Consider the following 21236-nt stretch of genomic DNA (forward strand, 5'->3'; position numbering starts at 1 on the left):
AGTTTGCCATTGTATGGACATATCACCATTTATCCATTTATCTCCTGAAGGATATTTGGGTTATTTCTACTTTGGGGGCTATTATAAATGAAGCTGTTACAAAAATTTGTGTACAAGTCTTTGAACATAAGTTTTCATTCCTCTTGGATTGTAAATGTCTAGCAATGAAGTTAAGTGTATGTTTAACTTCATAAGAAGGTGCCAGACTATTTTCCAGAGTAGTTTTAACATTTTCCCTTCTTGCTCTCAGTGTACCAGAGTTCTGGCTCCTCCACAGCGTCCCAATGCTTGGTATGATCAATACTTGTAAGTTTAGCCATTCTAGTGGCTATACAGTGGTATCTCACAGTTTTAATTCACATCTTCTTGATAACTATTAATGTGAAAGAACTTTTCAAGTGCTCTTTGGCTATTCACGTATCTTTTTTTGACGTAACTGGTTACATCTTGCACCAAGTTTTTTACTGAGTTGTTTATCTTCTTATTGAAGATAATTATTGTTCTTTATATATTCTTGATAAAAAATCCTTTATAACATATGTATTTTGAAAACGTTTTCTCCCAGCCATGGTGCTCTCTTCCCACAAGAATTCTCTCTCCAGTGGCCTTACCTTGCCCTTCCGAAGGCGTCGCACTGTGTCACTGGGGCTCCAGTCATTGCTATAATCCTAGAATATTAGCAACACACGAATCTCAAGAAGTTAAGGGATCAGCATTATCAGTGTGCCAGCTCCTCACTTAAAACTCTTATCTTTATTCCCTAATGGGGAAATATTTTGTGGGAGGGAATGAATGAAAAAAAAATGAAGAACAAGAATGGTCTTGTTCTGAGTGTCTGAAGAAATTACAACAGGGACAATACAGGCAAGAAGAGATGGATCAAAAAGGGAAAGAACCAACTGGCAAAACCATAACCCTATGCCTACTGGTTCAGGATTTCACCCCCTAGATACAATTAGTCACATTTTGGGATTCTAACTGACGGTTATGCAGACAGAAGGAAAAGAAGGAGACATGTTTCTCTTCTGGATCTTATGATATACTGTCTTCCTTATGAATCAATTTACTTTGTTATGTGCTTCTTGGGAATATGAGCTCCACAAAGCTTCCAGACCACAGCGATGATCAAAAGTTTCAAAATACAGCCTTCAAAAGGCAGTGTAATGGGTAAGGGAAGTGCGCTAGAACGGAATCAGTAAATAAACGGAGTCCCAGTTCCACCACTTAATAGCTGTGAGACCCAAGGCAAGCCCTGATATTTAGAAATCCAGTTTTCTTCTCTACATAAAAGTTAAGGTATTAGCTGGTCAAAAAGTTAGGAAGATCAAGCAAGATAATGTATGTCAAAGCACTCTGCACTGTGTGAAGTGTCACACCAGTGCAAGATATAACTCACCCTGTACTCCCCCTTAGGTCTGCCCAGCTCTGGAGCATAGCTTTTGGCAGGTGTGTCCGACAGAGCTGGAAAAAATAGGCAGCTGATTCAGAAGGACACCATCTTCATGTCACTCCTCTCCTCTACTGCTTCCTTCTCACATGCATTTTTTTGACTCGTGAGGTCCCAAGGCATCTTTATGGCCCAAAATAGATCTCGGCTCCTCCCCAGAAACAGCGCCCCTAGAAGTCACCCCTTGCCCCTATAGCCAGAATGATCTTGACCTCCTTACTCAAAATCAGAAAATTTCTCTAATGGTGTTAGACTCAGAAAACATTTCATCTAATTACCACCTATCTCCATGACCCTGCAGAGTGTACCCCATATCAGTAACATCTCCCATAGTACTCCAGAGCAGAGGGTCAATGCTTACCATCTGAAAGGGACTGGAAACTTCCAGGTCTAGTTCTCCCTGGAAGTAAAGAACATGTAAAGGGAGAGGTCAATAGTTCCAGTCAGAGGCATTTCACTTGGTTAAGGATGCAGTATGTATAGAACCTTTCTTATGCAATGTGGGAACTCAAGGCTTAAAACAAACCTCCATTCAACTTCAGAAATTTGAGGTGCCATGAAAAACAAAGTCAGGGAAAAAAAATTTTTTTTACTTGTGGTAAAATATACATGACATAAACATTTTTTACCATTCTCAAATGTACAGTTTGGTGGCACTGAGTACATTCACACTGTACAACCATCACCACTATCCATCTCTAGGACTTTCTCATCATCCCAAACTAAGACTCTGTACCCATTAAACAATAACTCCCCATTTCTCCTAACCTCCAGTCCCGGTCACCACTATTTTACTATCTTTATGAATCTAAATATTGTAGGTATCTTATAGAAATGAAATCATACAATATTTGTCCTTGTATGTCTGGCTTACTTTTTTAAGGAACTGCCATACTGTCTTCCGCAGTGGCTATGCCATTTTATATCCCCACCAGTAGTAAACAAGGGTTCCCTACAGCAATGCACAGGGGTAGGCAGGAATCCTGACCTAGGTAAATTTCTTCAGCACCTGCCACAGAACTAATGTCAGTTTTGTTCATCATGTTCCTGTCAAATCCCTCTGAACGTCTCTCTTCTCTGACTTCTAATCCCTAACTGCCAGTTCCAAAGATAATTCTTTATCCTTCAATAATCTTTTTCTTCCAGAGTAAATGAAAATTATAAACTGGGTGCTTCTTTTTTTTTTTTGGAAAGAGAAAAGGAGGGCCCCCCTACCCCTTTAACAATCTCTTTACCTCTAAAAAAGCTGCTCAGGGAGTAGGTAGAAGTAGGTTTGGGTAATTGTGCATAGGAGGAGAAGCTGTTTCGGCTCTTGAGCTGTTCACGCCCCTCCTGGTTTGACCCACTGTTACCAGCAGTCTCTTTGATGGACCATGAGATACCTGTGAGATAGAACTAAATCAGTGATTCTCATACAAAATAATCCTTGATATACAGCATTCTGATAAATACTAAAAGTTTTTCACCAGAGGCCCTGGTCTGTTATTGATATGGACTTAAAAAATTGAAGTAGAGAAAAAAAATAAATTCAAATCGACTCATCAACAGAAAAACGAGCAAAGGAAATTAACAAATGGATCACAGAAAAGGAAATTCAAGTGGCTATAAAACATACGAAAAGATGCTCAACCTTACTTCTAATAAAAGAATTACACAAAGTAAAAGTGCACTGAGATACCATTGGCCCCTGTAAAACTGGCAAAGATCTAGAGTTCAATAATACCCTGTGTTGGCAAAGCTGTGGGGAAACAGGAACACTCAAACATCGCTGATGGGGGCACACTGGTACAGTCCCTGTGGAGAACAATTTGGCAATATCTAACCCATACAGATGCAAATACCCTCTGCCAGTGATGCCACTCAAGAATTGATCTTTCATATACTCATATATGGGCCAAAAACAAGGTTATTGATAGCAGTATAAACAAAAGATTGGAAACAATCTAAAGTTCATCAAAAGTAGACTGTTTAAACAAATTATGGTAAACCCATACAACATAATCGATGCTGTTGTTTTAAAAGAGAGAATGAGAGTGGGGCGCCTGGGTGGCTCAGTCGGTTAAGTGTCCGACTTCAGCTCAGGTCATGATCTCACAGCTCATGAGTTCGAGCTCCACATCGGGCTCTGTACTGACAGCTCAGAACCTGGTGCCTGTTTCAGATTCGTCTCCCTCTCTCTCTGCCCCTCCCCTGCTTGTGCTCTGCTTCTCTCTCTCTGAAAAATAAAATAAAATAATTTTAAAAAATAGAGAATGAGAAACTTCTTTACGTACTGATATGGAAAGATCTCCAAGCTATATTGTCAATTGAAAAGAGCAGGGTATAAAGCATGCTACCACTGGTGTAAAAGAGGGGATAAGAATATACATATTCCTATATGCATTTCCAAATGTAAAAAGAATCTTTAGTTGAACACACAGGAAACAAACCACAGCAGTGTTTTGGGATAGCAGGGACTGAGAACAGTAAATGCACGATAGTGTGAGAGGGAAACTTTTCATTCATTGCCTAAAATACTATATTTTTAAAGTGGGATGATATTCCTACATTAAAAAAATTTTAACATTCTCAAAAATCAGATGGACTCTGCAAAACCATTAAGTGGTATTATAAAACAGCTAGACGATGAGACTTGGTGGCTAAGGAAGTCAGTCCTGCCAGCCAGTTAGGGGCAATTAAGCCAATAGTCCCAAATATGACTGCAAATTGGAAGCACTTACAGTACCTATCACAAATTAAGACCCTCACCCCCGAGACCTACTGAATCTAAGTCTCTGGAGTGAAGCCTAGGAATTTAATTTTAACAAGCACCCCAAGTGAGTCTGAAATACCCAGCCAAGCATTAACCCTAAGACAGCAGACTAGACAGCCACATGGGAACTACTGTTATTTCCTTAAGTATCTTCTGAGGTTAAATTTCCAAATGTATGCTCATCTGAAAATAGTCTACCCTCATTCCCCTTCCTGACAAAACACTGGGAGGACAAGCAAATGGAGCCCTCATTAGTGACAAGAACCCTGAATATCAATCCCCTCCTATAGCCTCTTCTACTTACTTCCCACTGGCTCCCCACTCCAGCTGACTCTCTCCAGGTCATCATCATCATCATCATCCACGAAGTCTCGAAGACTATTTACTGCTCTCTTGGATTCCTTTAACTGCAGAGGGACATAAGGCAGGGCACTCAGGTAAGCAGTATTTCCCACCTATCTCTTTGACAATCAAGGTGGCTGAGCAATTGGGACTTAAAGATGGCAAACACTTTCACCCTTTGCAATCTAGCCTGCCAGATATTTGCCAAGAAAACAAATTGTTCTTTAGCCAACACTGCAGTCCAGTGGCAAGAGTCAGAAGGAATCAAAGCTGCTTTTAGGTTCTAATAATAGGGGCACCTGGGCGGCTCAGTCAGTTCTGATTCTTGATTTCAGCTCAGGTCATGATCTCACAGTTCATGGGATCCAGCCCCATATCAGGCTTTGCACTGACAATGTGGAGTTTGTTTGGGATTCTCTCTCTCCTTCTTTCTGCCTTGCCCTAGAGTGCATGCGTATGCTCTCTCAACCTCTCTCTCTCAAAATAAATAAATAAACTTAAAAAGCAAACAAACAAACAAACAAACAACTCTTGAGGCGCCTGGGTGGCTCAGTTGGTTGAGCATCCAACTTCTGTCAGGTCACGATCCCACAGTTCATGGGTTCGAGCCCTGCATTGGGCTCGCTGCTATCAATGTGAAGCCTGCTTCAGATCTATCTGCCTCTTTGCCCCCGCTCCCCTCAAAAATAAGTAAAACATTAAAAAAAAAAAAAAAAAAAAAAACCTCTTAAAAAAAAAAAGTGCTAATCATATTCCTGGCAATGACTTACTGTGTAAACCTGAGTGAGTTTGTCCATCTCTCCAAAAATAAATGTTTCCCCATTTGTAAAATAGATGCAATAAAGACAACTTCCAATCCAATTCATTGTTCAAAAATAACAATTACATCATATGATAAAAGACTTGGGGTTCTGAGGGAAAAAAAAAAACTGAAAGGAATAAGTTACCTTAAGAACAAAAGTAAGATGGGTGGAGAGTTGATTTTTACAATCTTTCTGGCTCTGTTTTGAAACCTCTTTTCTATGAAGATTTTTCTAAAGGTCTGACCCCAAACACTTCTGAGCCTAATGGACACACAGTCAAAAGCTAGCTTAACAAGGACACGAGGGGAAGGAATTTTAGAGTGGCACTGTGGAGGAGGTGTGACCTGCAGCAATTGCTCAAGAAAACCCACCTGTGACAGTTCATCATCTTCATCATCAAAGGTGAAAGCCTTGAACTTGGAGCTGTTCCAATACTCCTCCTCATCACCTTTTGTCCGATTCATCTGGAGTAAGAGTAAGACAGATACATGTCGTTTCCTGGATCACTTCCCACAGAGCTCCAAAAACTTTAATTTCCTTCACTACAAACTCTCCCTCCTACCCCACACCCCAGTGATTTGGGGACATTTCAAAGAATTAGAGCAAATATTGAATCTGCCACATAAAATCAGATCCTTGGGTCTCCAACTGATCAAATCATACTTTTGATCCTCTAATTACCCACGAGTACTCATTCATTCCTAGACTACCTACTTTGTTCAAGGCACTCTCTCAGGAGCTGTGAGGGATATGTAAAAAATGCAAGATAGGGGCGCCTGGGTGGCTCAGTAGGTTAAACGGCCAACTTCAGCTCAGGTCATGATCTCATGGTTCGTGAGTTCAAGCCCCACGTCAGGCTCTGTGCTGACAGCTCAGAGCCTGGAGCCTGCTTCGGATTCTGTGTCTCCCTCTCTCTCTGCCCCCCTCCCACTCGCACTCTGTCTCTGTCTCTCTCAAAAATAAACATTAAAAAAAAAAAGTACAAGACACAGCCCCTCTTCTGAAGCACCCTACAAGAAAGCTGGGGTATTCAGCATAGATATGTATAAAGGTAACAGCACAAGACAGGCAAGTGTTATAAAAATGCATCCCAAATTTTGCTGAATACACAAGATCAAAGTATCAACAAAACCCGGGTGCCTGGGTGGCTCAGTTAGTTAACCATCCAACTTCAGCTCAGGTCATGATCTCACAGTTCATGAATTCAAGCCCTACATCGGGCTCTGCACTGACAGTGAGGAGCCTGCTTGGATTCTCTGTCTCCCTCTCTCTCTGCTCCTCCCCTGCTCACACTCTCCCCCCTCTCTCAAAAATCAATATTTAAAAAATTAAATTGAAGAAAAAGCACCAACAAAACATAAAAATTGCATTCACGTATTCAGCATTTATCTAATACTGAGTGCCATCTTTGAGGCACTATTCTAGGCCCTGGGAATACCACAGTGAATAAAACTGGCTCTTGTTTTCATACATGCTTGCTAAATGTCAGAAGAAAGAAAGCAAAGATTAAATGAAGTAGAATTATCCTGCCTGTATCTTCAAATTATGATTAATTTACGAATAAGTATTGGCCAAATTCTGGGAACTGAGAGCATGGCCAAGAAAAGAAAAAATATATATATAAAGAATCAGTCAAAATACCACAAGTCCCTCCCATCACTATTCTAAAATTAGATTTCACTCTGAAAAAAATTATCAATGCCAACTGGACAGAGTGAAAACTGATTTAAACTAAGAAACAGTGGGGTGCCTGGGTGGCTCAGTCGGTTAAGGGTCCGACTCTTGATTTCAGCCTGGGTCAGGATCTCACAGTTTCTGGGATTGAATCCCATGTCGGGCTCAGCACTAACAGCAAGGAGCCAGATTAGGATTCTCTCTCTCCTCTCTGCCCTTCCAGACTGCTCACACATGTTCTCTCAAAATAAATAAATATTAAAAAACACTAGGATGGAGTAACCAAAACTCCCAGAGCAACAAAAAGAACTCCAAAGGCTACACAGGGTTAAATTCTAAAGAATTCATTTGCTTTTCCTTTTCTCTCAATGGTACCTTTCACAACAGAAGCTTGACATACACTCATCACGGCAGCCCTATTGAAGCTTCTGATGGCCCTTAACATACTCTACAGATATTCCTTAACTTACAATGAGGTTAACATCCTGATAAACCAAGCGTAAGAAAATATCGTGAGTGGAAAACACTGAACATCATGGCTTAGCCTAGCCTACCTTCAATGTGCTTAGAACACTTATATTAGCCTGCAGTTGGGCAAGATCATTTAACGCAAGGCCTATTTTATAATAAAGTGTTGAATATCTCATGTAATTTGACTACTGTACTGAAAGTGAAAAAACAGAATGGCTGTGTGGGTGCAGAATAGTTTAAATGTACCAGTTGTTCACTCTTGTGATGTGGCTGACTGGGTGCCGTAGCTCATTGCCACTGCCAAGCATCACAACAGTGCAGTGTATATTGCCAGCCCAGGAAAAGATCCATATTCAAAACTCACACTATGGCTTCTCCTGGATGTGCATCACTTTTGCACCATCATAAAGCTGAAAAATCGTAAGTCAAACCACTATAAGCCATAGTTTCCTCATCTGTAAAATGGGCATAACAATAGACCCCTTACCTTATAAAATTGTTGTGAAGCTTAAACTAGATCATACATGTGGAGCACCTAGTGTCTGATACAAAAGTAATGCTCAGTATTAATTTTTATTAGTAAAGCATCATGGTAGCTTAGAAAAAGCTAGACAGAAAATACTTTCAAGCAATCCTAAAGATTAAAAAAATTTGACACAAAAATGCTGAGAGTGGCTATCACCAACACTGAAGATGTACATAGAGCATGTAAATGTCCCTGGCACAGATTGCCAACTTAATAGAGCACTCTCATCCTCACAACAGCTCTGTAAGGTAGGTCTGGCAGATTCCATCTCTATTTCACTGATGAGGAAGATGAGGCACAAAAGAATGAGGTACCAAAACCACTTTGCTAATTGCTCCTATAATCCAGGTTTTCTAGCTCCTGGATCACTTCCACTCTGACATGCATGGTCCTTCTGTTTTACTCTAGGGAAAACCAGGGCAGTAGATAAATATCTGGAAATATCTACAGATAAGCATAGAATGTGTCTAACACACCCGATAATCCACCAGAGAATTTCTGGAATCGTTTTTAACCATGCAACCGCAGGGGATACTTGCCACCAACTCGTACTTCTAGCCAAATCAGAACGTAAATTTACTTGCCAAGTAAAGAGATAATGATAAAGATTTAATGGCTCTACAAGTTGCAGCAACCAGGTACAATTTTAAGAGTGACTGGAAAAAGTGCTTCGACATGATTTCAAATACAGCAGAGGCTTGTCCCTATCGTCACCTGTCACCTGTTTACTGAGAGCCCACAAGACAGGGAAGCAAATCCGAGGTACAGGACAAAGGAAGGACAACAGGCATCAGGAAAAAAAAAAAAAAATCCACAACCAACACGCTCCCAGCCTCAGGACGCTTCAGAAACCAGCTACCGAGAAGTTACACTCAGATTCAATTATGTTCTGAGCCAGGCTTCCACATGTGAGGCTATTAACGGAAACCGGGGAATGTGGGTTAACCTAGGAAGACTCTACAGGCAAAAAGTCCAGGAAGCCATGGACCTACTGCAGTCGCCAGAGTCCGGCGGATCGCTGGCAGAGTAAATGCTCTTTCAAAATCAAACGTCGAGGCTCACTCACAGCTCCAACCTCGAGTGTACTCGAGCTCGCAGCGTACTCGGTCGCTCCGACTGGAAGAGTCGGGCCTGGGGGGGGGGGGGGGGGGGGGGGAAGGTCTAGGGACACCTGAGAGAGTAAGAAGAAAGGATATGTCTGTGGCGTGGCCGGACTCAACCAGATACGCGGCCCAAGCGGATTGGGACACCCTCACCTCTTCCACACCGAGCCCACCCTTTCAGGGCAGCGTCAGACTCTTCCGCCGCTGGACCACCCTTTCTAGTCAGGCTAAGCTGCATAAAAATGGGCGGAAGCGAACAGTCGCTGGGTGGGGCGGAAGGGGGGAACGTGAGTCAAGCAAGAGGCCGCAGAGCATGCTGGAAGTTGTAGTTTTCCCGCCTTTACCTTTAAGCGCTGTCCGGAGGTGCCACAGGGCTTCTTGACTACAACTCCCAGAACTTCTGGCGCTCCGTGCCTAAGTAGTTTCCTTTACTTTTAGCGCGACCTTCCGCGGTTATCCAGCGGGTTACTAAACAAGACTACAATTCCCATGAGGCTCAGCAAGGCCAATGCAGAGACTAGGGAAACAATGAGACGTGTTCTTTGTGGCCTTAAGGGTGATAAATGGTCGCGTGAGCGGTTGCTTTTCCGGCCCATTTAGGGATAGCCCAAAGGAGCTTGAAGGAACTCTAGAACACACATAAACTGAAGTCCGAGAAGGTGGAACGGAAGTACCCGGTGGAAGCGAGGAGGAGCCGGAAGTTCAGGCGGGGAGGGGCGGGGGGTGGAGGGAAAAGCAAGCCAGGAGGTTCTGCGGCCGCTTCTAGTAGTTTCCAGGCGCTGCCGGGCGGCTGGGACCAGGCAGTCCTGAGGCTGTGGCTGTGGCTGCTCGGAAGCTGGTGGCGGCGCGACAGGAAAGCTGATGGCCAAGTGGGGTGAGGGCGACCCACGCTGGATCGTGGAGGAGCGGGCGGACGCCACCAACGTCAACAACTGGCACTGGTGAGGGCCAGCGGGCCAGGCCGCGGGAACGCTACGGCCCGGCCAGGGTTGCGGGTCCCTGGAACCTCGGGCGGAACAAAACTAGGACCGGTACAGCCCTGCCCGGAGGTGGGGGTGGGTTCTTCCTGTGGCAGGGGTCCGTAGTCCCAGGTCTCTCCACACCACCACCTGCCTCTGTTTCAGTGTTTAGAGGGCAAGAGGGCGACGTGGAGGGCTGCGCCCAGAGGAGGGGTTTCAGAGATACTAGAACATAACCCCCGTGGCCGATGCATCCAGCCTTAGCAAGGACATGCTTCCCACACGTGGCCGGAGGAGTCCGTGAGACCCAAATCGGCGTGGATTGTGTTGGGAGATCGCTGTGTTAGGCTCGGGGCTAGTGGGCTGGAATTCTTATTTTGCGGCTTACGGGTGAGATTCAGAGTCAGTCGTAGAGAACCACTGCCTCAGTACAGAGGACAAAGGTTTGGAACGTGTTCGGTGGGTGCTCAGAGCACAGTGATGCTGAAGATGCCATGGCCTCTCACCCGGAACTATTCATTTGGTTGTGTTGTAACTCCCAGGACTACCCCGGTTGCCGGGCAATCACGGTTTTATAACTTAACCACTTTTAAAAGCTTACTCTCATTTATGAAATGTCCTAAAAGTACTATTTTTTTATCTTTTAACTCCACTGAACTTTGTTCCCGTTGCTTTCATTTTTACTTCGTTGCAGCCCTTTTTGCTGCTGGGTTCTCTGCTAGTTAGTATGTTGGGAGGCAGATAGTGATTTTTCTTCTCTATATTTCAACCTATCTCCTCTCCTTTTAACATACATAGTGCTTTGATCTAATTTGGTTTGAAGCCCTGGATTTAACATTGTTTTCCTAGACGTTTAGAGGACACAGAATGTGTAGGGAATTTATAGCACAGCCTGAATTTGACAGGTCAGAACACTGTGCTAATGAGGTCAAGATTATTGCTTTCTTACTTACCGGACTTATTAGCTAAATACTGCATTCTAGGGCCCACTCTTAGGCTCCTGACCTCAGCAAGATGGTCACAGTTTTCCATTTGGTCAAACGGGGGCGCCATGTTCAAGTGTCAAATACTGACTTTAGCACCATCATGCTGAGAAAGGAAAGTATAATTTTCCATTTGATTTGTAACCATTCCACACAGCAGTTATCTTTCTTGACAGTATGGGACTCCTTATCTTCCTAAAAGAGGATAACATGTTTGTGGATGTACGGGAGTGGGACTGGTCTTTTCAGAGTATTTGTCAGGTCTCTTTTAGCCTTGGATTCTCTCGCACAGAGCAAGCAGTGTGTCTTCCATTTGGCTGCTAGTCCATAGTTTTATTTCTGTTTTGCAGGACAGAGAGGGATGCTTCAAACTGGTCCACGGATAAGCTGAAAACGCTGTTCCTGGCAGTGCGGGTGCAAAATGAGGAAGGCAAGTGTGAGGTGACAGAAGTGAATAAGCTTGATGGAGAGGCATCCATTAACAATCGCAAAGGCAAACTTATCTTCTTTTATGAATGGAGCATCAAACTAAACTGGACAGGTAAGTCTGTGCTGGGCCATTAGAACAAAGGCTAACTGCATTTTGGTTGACCTATTAAGGAGCCGGGGAGAACAGTTTTGGGAAGGTTAGGAACTCTTCAGGGGACACAGGGCTGCTTTACTTTTATAGAAATCAGTATTGGGTGCCAAAATTTCTCTGCTGCTGTGGGACACTAAATGCATTTCCTCTCTGTGGGCCTCATAAGCCGCCACCAGTGAAGCAGCTGGGCCACTGAATCTTTGGGCCACATGATATGTTAGGACATTTTATGTCAGGTAACGTTTCCTCAGACTAGCTAACTTTTGTCTCTTGGATGATTGACTTAAAGGTGGGAAGGGGAGGGTTTTTTTGGTCTTGATTTTTTTTTTTTTTTTTTTTTTACTTTCTCCAGTGTGAATCTACCAGTTTAGGCTACCCTGCTAACGAAGTTTCTGTGTGACTATAATTTGGGGTGGTTTTATCCTCCAGTTTTTGTGTCCCTTCTGTGGTGGTACTGGCAAAGAATTGGAGCCATGTATGTGCCCTAGCTGGATGGTCCTGACAATTTTAAAAGGCACTAAAGCTAAAGGAATACATGTGTGGGGCAAAGCATACATTAGATTTGTGCCTCGATGAGCATTTTTCAAGTAAATGGTAAAAAAGAGGAGAAGAGTAGATCTATCTGTTCGTGACTTTTTTTTAAAAAATTATAGTAGTCTGAAAGGAACCTTGGGTATCATCTTGCCCAGTCCTTTTTTTATAGATTGAGAAACTGAGGTCAGGAGAAGTGAAGATCAATAATCATCTTGTTGGTTCATTTTGAAATACAGTCAGTTCTGCTGTAACGTGACCCGTGTGTTCCTAAAAATCCCCATACTGTGCAAAATTGCTCAACCAAAACCACAGGGCTTATGGGGAGGATAGGGTTAGGGACACGACACAACACCCAAAAACCTTCATTGGTGACACATTTTTAAAATTTAGGAACATAAAAATTGATAGCACAGTCCACACATGTTATATGGGAAGAAGTACGTAAATAATACAGTAAACATGGTGCTTTACCTTGAAAAAGACCTGAAGTTCACTTGTGAAAGTGGGCATCAGAAGGGTTGCAGCATGTGGGTTATTGTCGATTGGTGGAAGGAGGGTCAGCTGAAATCAGAAGTTGTAACACCAGTGTGGGTGGCATGGCTCATAGCACATGGGGAACTGAGGCTGCTGGCAGATAAATGTTTGAGATGTGTGTGTTTTGTGTATTCCTGTGCAGCTCATTTCAGCTGGGTGTGGTTTTGTGTGGGTGTGTGTTCACCTAGTGTTTCTCGTGAAAGAAATCCTGTGTTAGCAGATGTGAAATTCATGCTGTGATCAGATCGACCACTAATATGTCAGTCACATCGGAATAAATTTGTATTTTCAAAACAAGCATTCTAGCAGAACTGACCGCATTGATTGTTGACCTAAGTTCTCCCTGGCAGAATTCCTGCCAGTGCCACATCCACACGGCTCTTAGTCCCATACAGTAATAACGCAGTTGGCCTCAACAGATCTAATGAGGAAAGACATTTCTTCCAGGGGAGAAGCGGGGAGGGTTGGTTGCGTCTGGCTTTATCTCAGAATAAAGAGGGTCAGTTCAGTAATTCAAAAGAAGTGCAAGCAAAAAAAAAGTGCAAGCAGAAGAGTAGCTAGGACTCTAGAGCAGCCTTTTCCTGCAAAGGGGGAGACTAATGATGTTGCATTGCTTTTGACAGGTACCTCTAAGTCTGGAGTACAGTACAAGGGACATGTGGAGATCCCCAATTTGTCTGATGAAAACAGTGTGGATGAAGTAGAGGTTTGTGCTTCCTAATTCCTCATCTGAGTCTTCCACATTCTGTATTCTCAGATGAGAAAAATGACTTCCCGTTCAAGATTAAAGCCCAGGCCTGGCCCAAGCATTCAGAACCTCAGTTTGTAGATGATTTCCTAGGTCTGTGGTGCCATTGAGAGCTTCCAGCACAGCTTGTGCGTGTTTAATTACTCCGCTTTAGCTAGTAACTTGGGTTCTAATGTTAGCCACCTTGGCTTTGGCAGAATGCAAGAAGGAACACTCATGGGGATTGGAAAAATACCCCAACCCTCACACGTTTCCTTTGGAAATGTCAGCAGCTATCTGATTGCTCAGCACCCACATTCCATGTCGTGGGTGCCCCTCAAGTTATTTACCACCTACTTCTGATCTTTCACTCAGATTAGTGTGAGCCTTGCCAAAGATGAGCCTGACACAAATCTCGTGGCCTTAATGAAGGAAGAAGGGGTGAAACTCCTAAGAGAAGCAATGGGAATTTACATCAGCACCCTCAAAACAGGTATCCCTTGAGTAGTTAACGTATGCCTTGAGGAGGTAGTTCCCTCCCACCCCCGACCATCAGACTCTGATTAAGGGTCCTGACAGTCCTTTCTTTGCCAGATGGGTAAAAGATTTGTGGGGGAGGGGGCTTATTTCACCTCAAAATCAAATCAATCTATAAACTCTGAATAAGGGAAAGATATAGAGATGGATTATCTGATATATTGACTGTTGAGCACTTGAAATGCAGATAGTCCCAAGTCGAGCTGTGCCGTGAGTAGAAAACACGGTGGGTTTTAAAAACTTGGTACCGGAAGAGGAATGTGAAATTACTAATAGCTTTTTATATTGATACGATAGTTTGGATGTATTGGGTTAAATGTGTTACTAAAACTAATTTCATTTCTCTGTTTTAACACTTTACTGTGGCTACTAGAAAACTTAAGATTATATTTGAGGCTGTCATTACATTTCTGTTGAACGGTGCGATCTAAAGACTTGGCATCCCTGGACTGCTTGAGCACAGTCCTGGACTATCTTTGACATGCATTCTCCAGGGACACTTAGGGGGTCATTAGGATAGCGGTCAGCTCAGCTCTCCCCTAGAATTCCAGTTCTGCCAGTGTGTTCTGATCTTGGTGTTGGGAGTACATAAAATGACTGTCAAAGAGCACCAGCATACGAGGTGATACCTCTTCTGGTGAGAACGAGTGCTCTGGTGCACTAGGCGTAGCTATTCTACTGAGGTAAGGCAGAGTGGAGAAGGGGGACTAAGTATGCATCTGTGGGTATCTTGCCCTGCTCTTGAATTCCTTGAAAGTGCCACTACATTCGCTGGCTACCATCCATAGGAGACCTCATGTACATTTAACAAGTTGTGTTGCTTCTAATGGAGCGAGATTTAGAATCATCCTAGTTAACATTCTGTGTTCTGTAGCATACACTCAGATACCTGTTTGGCATAGTGCAAAGGTAAAGACCTAAAGTAAGTAGACTCTTTCTTTCTTTGTCATTACTTCATTTGGGGGTAAGACGTCCATGTTTGTCAAACTCTAAAGAAGCCCCACATCTCAGCTACTAAGAAATAACTTCCAGGAGTGGGGATTTTATTTTTTCAGAGTTCACGCAGGGCATGATCTTGCCTACAATGAATGGAGAGTCAGTAGACCCAGCCGGGCAGCCAGCACTGAAAACTGAGGAGCGCAAGGTAAATAAGTGGTATTTCCATGTGCTCTTTCTCTGACCCTAACCTCCAAGCCACAGCAGCCTGTGATCTGCCCATGGTGCTTTTTACAGAGTCCACAGTGTGTAGTTGTTTGTCCCTCTTTCACTGGGTTTTAATCATTTATAACAAACCCCTAGAGCAAATGGAAGCCAGCAGGGGCTTCAGAGTTTCTCCTGATTGCATTTAACACCAGTTAGGTTGTGAACACAGGATGGTCTTCAGCTATCTATGTTTTCAGTATTCTTTCTAAGTGGGGTGTTGATATTTCGTACTTTGACACTAGAGGGGTCACGAAGGTACTGGGCTTAGATCACGACATTCACCTATTAGGAAATTGATCAATTTCACCACATTTGCAGGGTGAGCAGCTAGTTTTTGTGGAGCTAGAACTTGTACAGTTCAGGCTCAGCACTTGGTTTGCAGCCCCGCTGCCCTTCTGCCAGCACAGTGACGGAGATTCCCGAGGGGAGGTGGCTGCTTCCAGCTCTTTGAGCACAGAATTTTTCCTGGAGAATTACACTGAGTGCTTCAGAAATGCCCAGTGGTTTGCCAGGTCCTTTGGTCAGTGGGGTTTCCAGTGAGGATCTGTCCTCCACTGGGAGTGTTGTTTTCGGTGGGAACTGAGAACATTCTGGGAAGGTTCCCCTAATGACTGAAACGTCCATCCAGCCTCCTGGAACAATTAGCACTGGAGGCGAAGAAGTTTGTGAGAATGAGTGACAGGCCTGTCCTGGAAGCCACGTCAATGGAGGCTTCCCACCCTCTAAACCTTTCTCGCTGCCGCTTCCACAGGCTAAGTCTGCTCCTTCAAAAACCCAGGCCAGACCTGTTGGTGTCAAAATCCCCACTTGTAAGATCACCCTTAGAGAAACCTTCCTGACATCACCAGAGGAGCTGTATAGAGTCTTTACCACCCAAGAGGTAAGTATAATCTTGTCCGTCAGGCCTCTGGGCATTTGCTGCTCAGGTGACTTGGGATGTTGTAGGCACATCCCCTCTGCATGCAGAGCAGGTACTAAAAAGTGGTGCCATGAGGATTTCCTCGTACAAGTAGCGACAAAGAAAAAACCCTTCTGTGTTCACTCTACTCCTCAAAGTGGACTTGCTCTCTGTCCTCCCGTATAGTGTTTTGGGGTGGTTTAAGTGGGCACCACTGGAAGCATTCTTGTTGGAAAAGTGAATGGATCTGAAGTATTGGCGTCATGGATTTACAAAGAGTTACTCAGGTCAAAGCCCTGAGCAGTGGCTGTCCCTTTGTAGTGGGACATAACAGAAGCCAGTCATTGGACAGAGTGGTGCCTTTGGAAATGAGAGCTAAGGTGTGCAGGCATCACCTGGCGTTTGTCCCTAGGTCCCACTGAGAGGGACATCTTCCCTACCTCTTTTTCTTTTTTTTTTTTTCCCCCACAGCTCGTTCAGGCCTTTACCCATGCTCCTGCAATGTTAGAAGCAGACAAAGGTGGGAAGTTTCACCTGGTAGATGGCAACGTCTCTGGGGAATTCACTGATCTGGTGAGTGCCTGCTAGCCCCAGACCCAGGATATAGTCTCAGGTCAGAAGAAAAACATTCCTTTTTCCAGCTCTGTAGGCAAAATTCAATCTCTCTGGTTAGTAAAACCTCATTTTTTTATTTTCAAAAGAATGTTGCAGTTGAATTCTCTTGCTTTCCTAGAATTTTTCTCCTCAGAGTTAAATTAGTTCTTCCTGAAGAAATCAAACATGGAAGAGATGTCATGTATATTGGCGGCTGGAACTTTCCATTTGTAGCGCTGAACTGTCACCTGGGCACAGTTGACCGGACTGGACTTGGGAGTGAGAGGAGAGGCCGTAGCCTGTGTTGGTGCAGATGCTACCAACTCCACGGTCCACTTTGTGCCCCCGAGGTGTAGAATTGCACAGACCGTAGGCCGAACGAAAGACAGACAGCTGGTCCCAGCCAGGATCTGGCGCATTGGAGTCTACGGTACACACTGATCTCTCTGGTTATTTTAGGTCCCTGAGAAACTTATTGTGATGAAGTGGAGGTTTAAATCTTGGCCAGAAGGTAAGTATGCATAGTTGCTTAGTGCCATTACCCCCAGAACTCTTTCTTTCCCCCTTAGTCTCCAACCCTGACGGAAACCCTGGATCTTAAACCCCCCTCCCCTCTGCCTCTCCCCAGGGCATTTTGCCACCATCACCTTGACCTTCATAGACAAGAATGGAGAGACTGAGCTGTGCATGGAAGGCAGAGGCATCCCTGCCCCCGAGGAAGAGAGGACGCGGCAGGGTTGGCAGCGGTACTACTTTGAGGGCATCAAACAGACCTTTGGCTACGGCGCACGCTTATTTTAGGGCTGGCAGCAAGGGGCTGCCCAGTGCTTCGGTCCAGCCCTCTCCTGACTGGGGCTTGAGACTCACAGGATTGCACCATCCCAACCACTAACTTGGGGCTGGGGCCCCTTCCCTCCACGTATATCTTGGGTTTGTGCATGTTTTCTGCTGGGTGGGATCAGAGGGTGATTTCTCTTTTATGTGTACATACGCTAAATAAACGTAATTTAAAAAACGTGCATATCTGGAAACCTGTGTTGCTTGGGTGGCTGGTATTAATGAGTTCCCTTGAAGACACTGAATTAAAGGGAAAACCATTCTGGGTAAGGGCAGGTAATTAGGCAGGAAAGAAACCACCTCACCGCATTCCTGAGCTAGTCTCCTCTCTGCAGACTGGCACAGAGCTGCTCCCCTCACTGGGAGAAGACAAGGCGGGGTTCTCGGGGGTAAACAGTGCCAAGAAACTGCACCCTAGGCTTGCCTCTCTGTGTGGCCTCTTCTCAAGAGACGAGCACCAGGTGCTGGTTTGATACATGGGAAGATCCCCTGCCCTTGGCAGGGGGCACTGTGGACCTCAGGTTCAGAGCTTCTGCTTACTGAGCAGTTCTATGTACTGGAGACTAAGTAGCCCCCTTGCATTAGCTCATTTAACCCCCATAATAGCCTTATGAAAAAGCTACTACCTGCATTTCTGTCTTAGAAAAATCTAAGTCTTGATTTCCTTCAGTAACCTCCCAGATCCTACAGCTGATACTTTGCAAGAGTTGAGAAGGACTGGAACTTGCAGAGCCAGTGCTCCAGTCTAAACCACTATGTCTACTGCCCTGTTGCTGGGTTCATCTGCTTAAAGAGGCTGCTGTATTTCTAGTGTGTTAGGCATCCCTCCTGGAGTAAAAAAATGCCAGGCCTCTTAGTACTCCCAGAAAGAGGAAGATAGGAATATCCTGGTCAAGTATTTTTTAAGTACCTGGTTCCGTTAAACAAGTTTACTGAGCACTGAGCACTGACCACAGGGCGGGGGTATGTTCAACTGGAGTTCAGGCCACCACGTGGCAGAAGTAACTACCTGAACAGGGAGGGCCGCTTTCCCGCACAAGCCCTGCCCTGGTGCCCTGTGTCCCAGTGTGAGTCAGGGCCTTCTAATCCAGACATGCTACCTCCTGCAGGCCCAGCTATTTCCTTCATCTATTTTTGCTTGTTTTATTAGGTGGCAGTGAGGCCTGCAGGCTAATCCTACCAAGGTGACTTGGCCAAAACATTGTAGTTAAAGCAAAAGACCAGTACTGATCTGGATAATTTAGGCCCCCAAGAGCCACTTTTGGCTTGAATTACTAAAGGAATGGTGGACTAAACTAATTAGCATCTAATTTGGCATTAGATCTGCCTCTTGGGGGTCCAAAAAGAAGTCTTTTGATAGAGAACCTGGACTGTAGCTTGAATCAAATCTAGGGACCCTTCCTAACAGACTCCTCTTCCTCACACAGAGACCAGTGACAAAATAGGAGCCCTTTCATGCCTGGCTGGAGAGTTAACCAATTCTAGAGTTCTTTAAAAGAAATCTGAAGTAGAGATTATAAATACCTTAAAAAAACCAAAGCACCAGGCAAATTAACTGTCCTGTGACCTGCTCAGTAACAGTTGACATCCCCAGTACTAATGATGGCTGTTTCCATTTTTACCACTGCCATTTTACTGCTAGCATTTTAAGTAGGCTCCATGCCTAGCGTGGTGCCAAATATGGTGCTTGAACTCACAACCCTGAGATCAAGACCCGAGCTGAGATCAAGGGTTGGATGCTTACCCGACTGAGCCACCCAGGTGCCCCTTGCTGCTAGCATTTTTGAGCCTAAAACGCAGATCGAGCTAAATACAAAACTGTGCACTTGGTTGGACTTGGGTTGAATCATACCACTTCTAACAAATGGGGCAAATTTTCCTACCTGTATAATGGTTATAACAGGTACCTTATGAGAGCATTAGAGATGACGAATATAGAAGCATAGGTAATGGTACCTACTGACTTCCAGACTCAAGGGCCCAAATGTTCTCCCTTGAGCAAGAATATTTTGAAAAGCTAGTTAACTGGCTAAATTGCAAATCATAGGCCAAGGATTCACCTAAGAATCATCTGGGGGAATCTGTTAAATTCAGAAAATGTGGACTCCACCCCTAAAAGATTCTTACTTGGTGTGGGGTGTGGCCCATGAACTTACATTTTCATAAATACCCCAGGTGATACTGATGTCAGGACACATTTTGAGAAGCACCCCCACCTGTTAAAATCTAATTGTAATGGAGGAGCCAAAGAAACATTTGGGACCTTCTCATGAACAATAGGACAAAGGCTCTGAAACATTCTATCTTCCAACAAAGGAAGTCAGCAGGATCTGGAAGGGACGTACTATGTTGCTTTAAACCCTAGTAAGAATTCGATCTGACCAGTCTTGCCTAGCCTAGGACCCTTTATGAGGTACACCAGATGGAGACAAATTGGGCAAGCCATCCTGATGACGGGCAGCTAAACTGGAAATAGTGGTGTTCGTGCTGGGTGTGCAGCCACGAGGGCTGGTGTTTGGAAAAGTAAGAACAGCTAGGCAAGACAGTTACCTCACTAACACTGGACCCAAACGGGGGAGGGCCCCCACCTGATTCTGGTCCTGGCCGCTCCTAAAATCCTCCCTTTAACAGGATCAGTGACCTCTCCATCACTGTTTCTCCTCATACACACCTATTCCCTGAGCCCAAAGTCACCTGCACAGTGCCTCTTTCTCCTTTGTAGAGTTTGAATAAACACCATTTTATAGCTGACCTGCTCTCCAACCTCTTCAAGACTCCTTTCCAAACCACCTTTATCTTCTGTCATCTGTGGTCTGAGATGGTAGCAATTTCCCATGTCACTTACAGATCAAAAATGTGGCTGGCTAAACTCAGTTTTTGGGTAATAGACAACCACTAGGTATAGATTAAATTTAGACAGTGTGTTCAAGTGTTAAGGTGTTATATTAGAAAGGAGGAGAATTAGCAGATTCCTGTGAAAAAGGACTCTAGGATATTTTTATCTTATAAAAAAAAAGTTTCTGCCGGGGCACCTGAATGGCTTAGTCAGTTAAGCGTCTGACTCTTGATTTCAGCTCAGGTCATAATCTCACGATTTGTGAGATTGAGCCCCAAGTCGGGGCTCTGCGCTGGCAGTGTGGAGCCTGCTTGGGATTCTCTTCCTCTCTCTGCCCCTTCTCCACTAGTGTTCTCTGTCTCAAAATAAATACACACACACACACACACACACACACACACACACAAAGTTTCTGCTAACAGATAATTAAATTATGCCTGTACTAATCATGTTGATTTTCCCAGACAAGAGAATGGGAGGGAACTTGGATCCCGTCTGGTGACGAGATCCTGCCCTCTCTGGCCCTGTAATATTTTAGTTGCACCAGAGTATTTTTAGACTGTGGCCCAGGACCAGACTAATAAACTTACCTCTAGGTGTGATCGTTATGGAAACATCTGGTTCTCTGAGCGTCTCCAGGTGGTGGCTCTGGACATACCTTGCCTCATCCTACTTCCCGATGTGTCTCTGTCCTTCCCCAGATGCCAGTAGTGACAGTGCAGTGTCTGTTAAGGGTAGCAACCAAGGCAGGGTACAGGTCCACTTCTGTCATCTTATAGGGGTAGTCCTTTGGGCAACTCTGCCCAAACTTGCATCAAGGTACTTGGGGAAATAGGGCCACTTCCTCTGGAGTGCATGCTAATTGACCTCTGCCTTGGAAGTCTTCCTGTTCCCCA

The 21236-nt window shown here is 44.4% G+C and overlaps 2 protein-coding genes across 4 annotated transcripts in view; one reads left to right on the plus strand and one right to left on the minus strand.

Annotated features, from left to right (window-relative positions):
• Positions 1-21020, minus strand: part of VIPAS39 (VPS33B interacting protein, apical-basolateral polarity regulator, spe-39 homolog) — a 37907-nt gene extending 16887 nt beyond the window's left edge. The window contains exons 1-7 of one of the 3 annotated variants that reach the window (XM_042943932.1): positions 20931-21020; positions 5716-5808; positions 4504-4606; positions 2683-2829; positions 1809-1847; positions 1397-1461; positions 612-668 (exon numbers count right to left, since the gene is read on the minus strand). In XM_042943932.1, coding sequence (XP_042799866.1) covers positions 612-668; positions 1397-1461; positions 1809-1847; positions 2683-2829; positions 4504-4606; positions 5716-5808 — 504 coding nt within the window. In that variant the 5' untranslated portion in view covers positions 20931-21020. Of the gene's footprint in view, positions 1-611; positions 669-1396; positions 1462-1808; positions 1848-2682; positions 2830-4503; positions 4607-5715; positions 5809-9271; positions 9424-9462; positions 9553-20930 lie in introns of those variants that run through there. The other 2 variants (XM_042943931.1, XM_042943930.1) reach the window with 2 other exon arrangements.
• On the plus strand, positions 9854-17686 carry AHSA1 (activator of HSP90 ATPase activity 1). Its single transcript, XM_042943938.1, has 9 exons — positions 9854-10059; positions 11411-11601; positions 13332-13414; positions 13811-13928; positions 15028-15116; positions 15927-16055; positions 16545-16646; positions 17127-17178; positions 17296-17686. Exons 1-9 carry the CDS (start codon positions 9980-9982, stop codon positions 17466-17468), a joined length of 1017 nt encoding a protein of 338 aa, XP_042799872.1. The 5' UTR covers positions 9854-9979; the 3' UTR covers positions 17469-17686.
• Positions 21021-21236: the final 216 nt, after the last annotated feature.

Source organism: Panthera leo, chromosome B3 (assembly GCF_018350215.1).
Source record: "Panthera leo isolate Ple1 chromosome B3, P.leo_Ple1_pat1.1, whole genome shotgun sequence".
NCBI lineage: Eukaryota > Metazoa > Chordata > Mammalia > Carnivora > Felidae > Panthera > Panthera leo.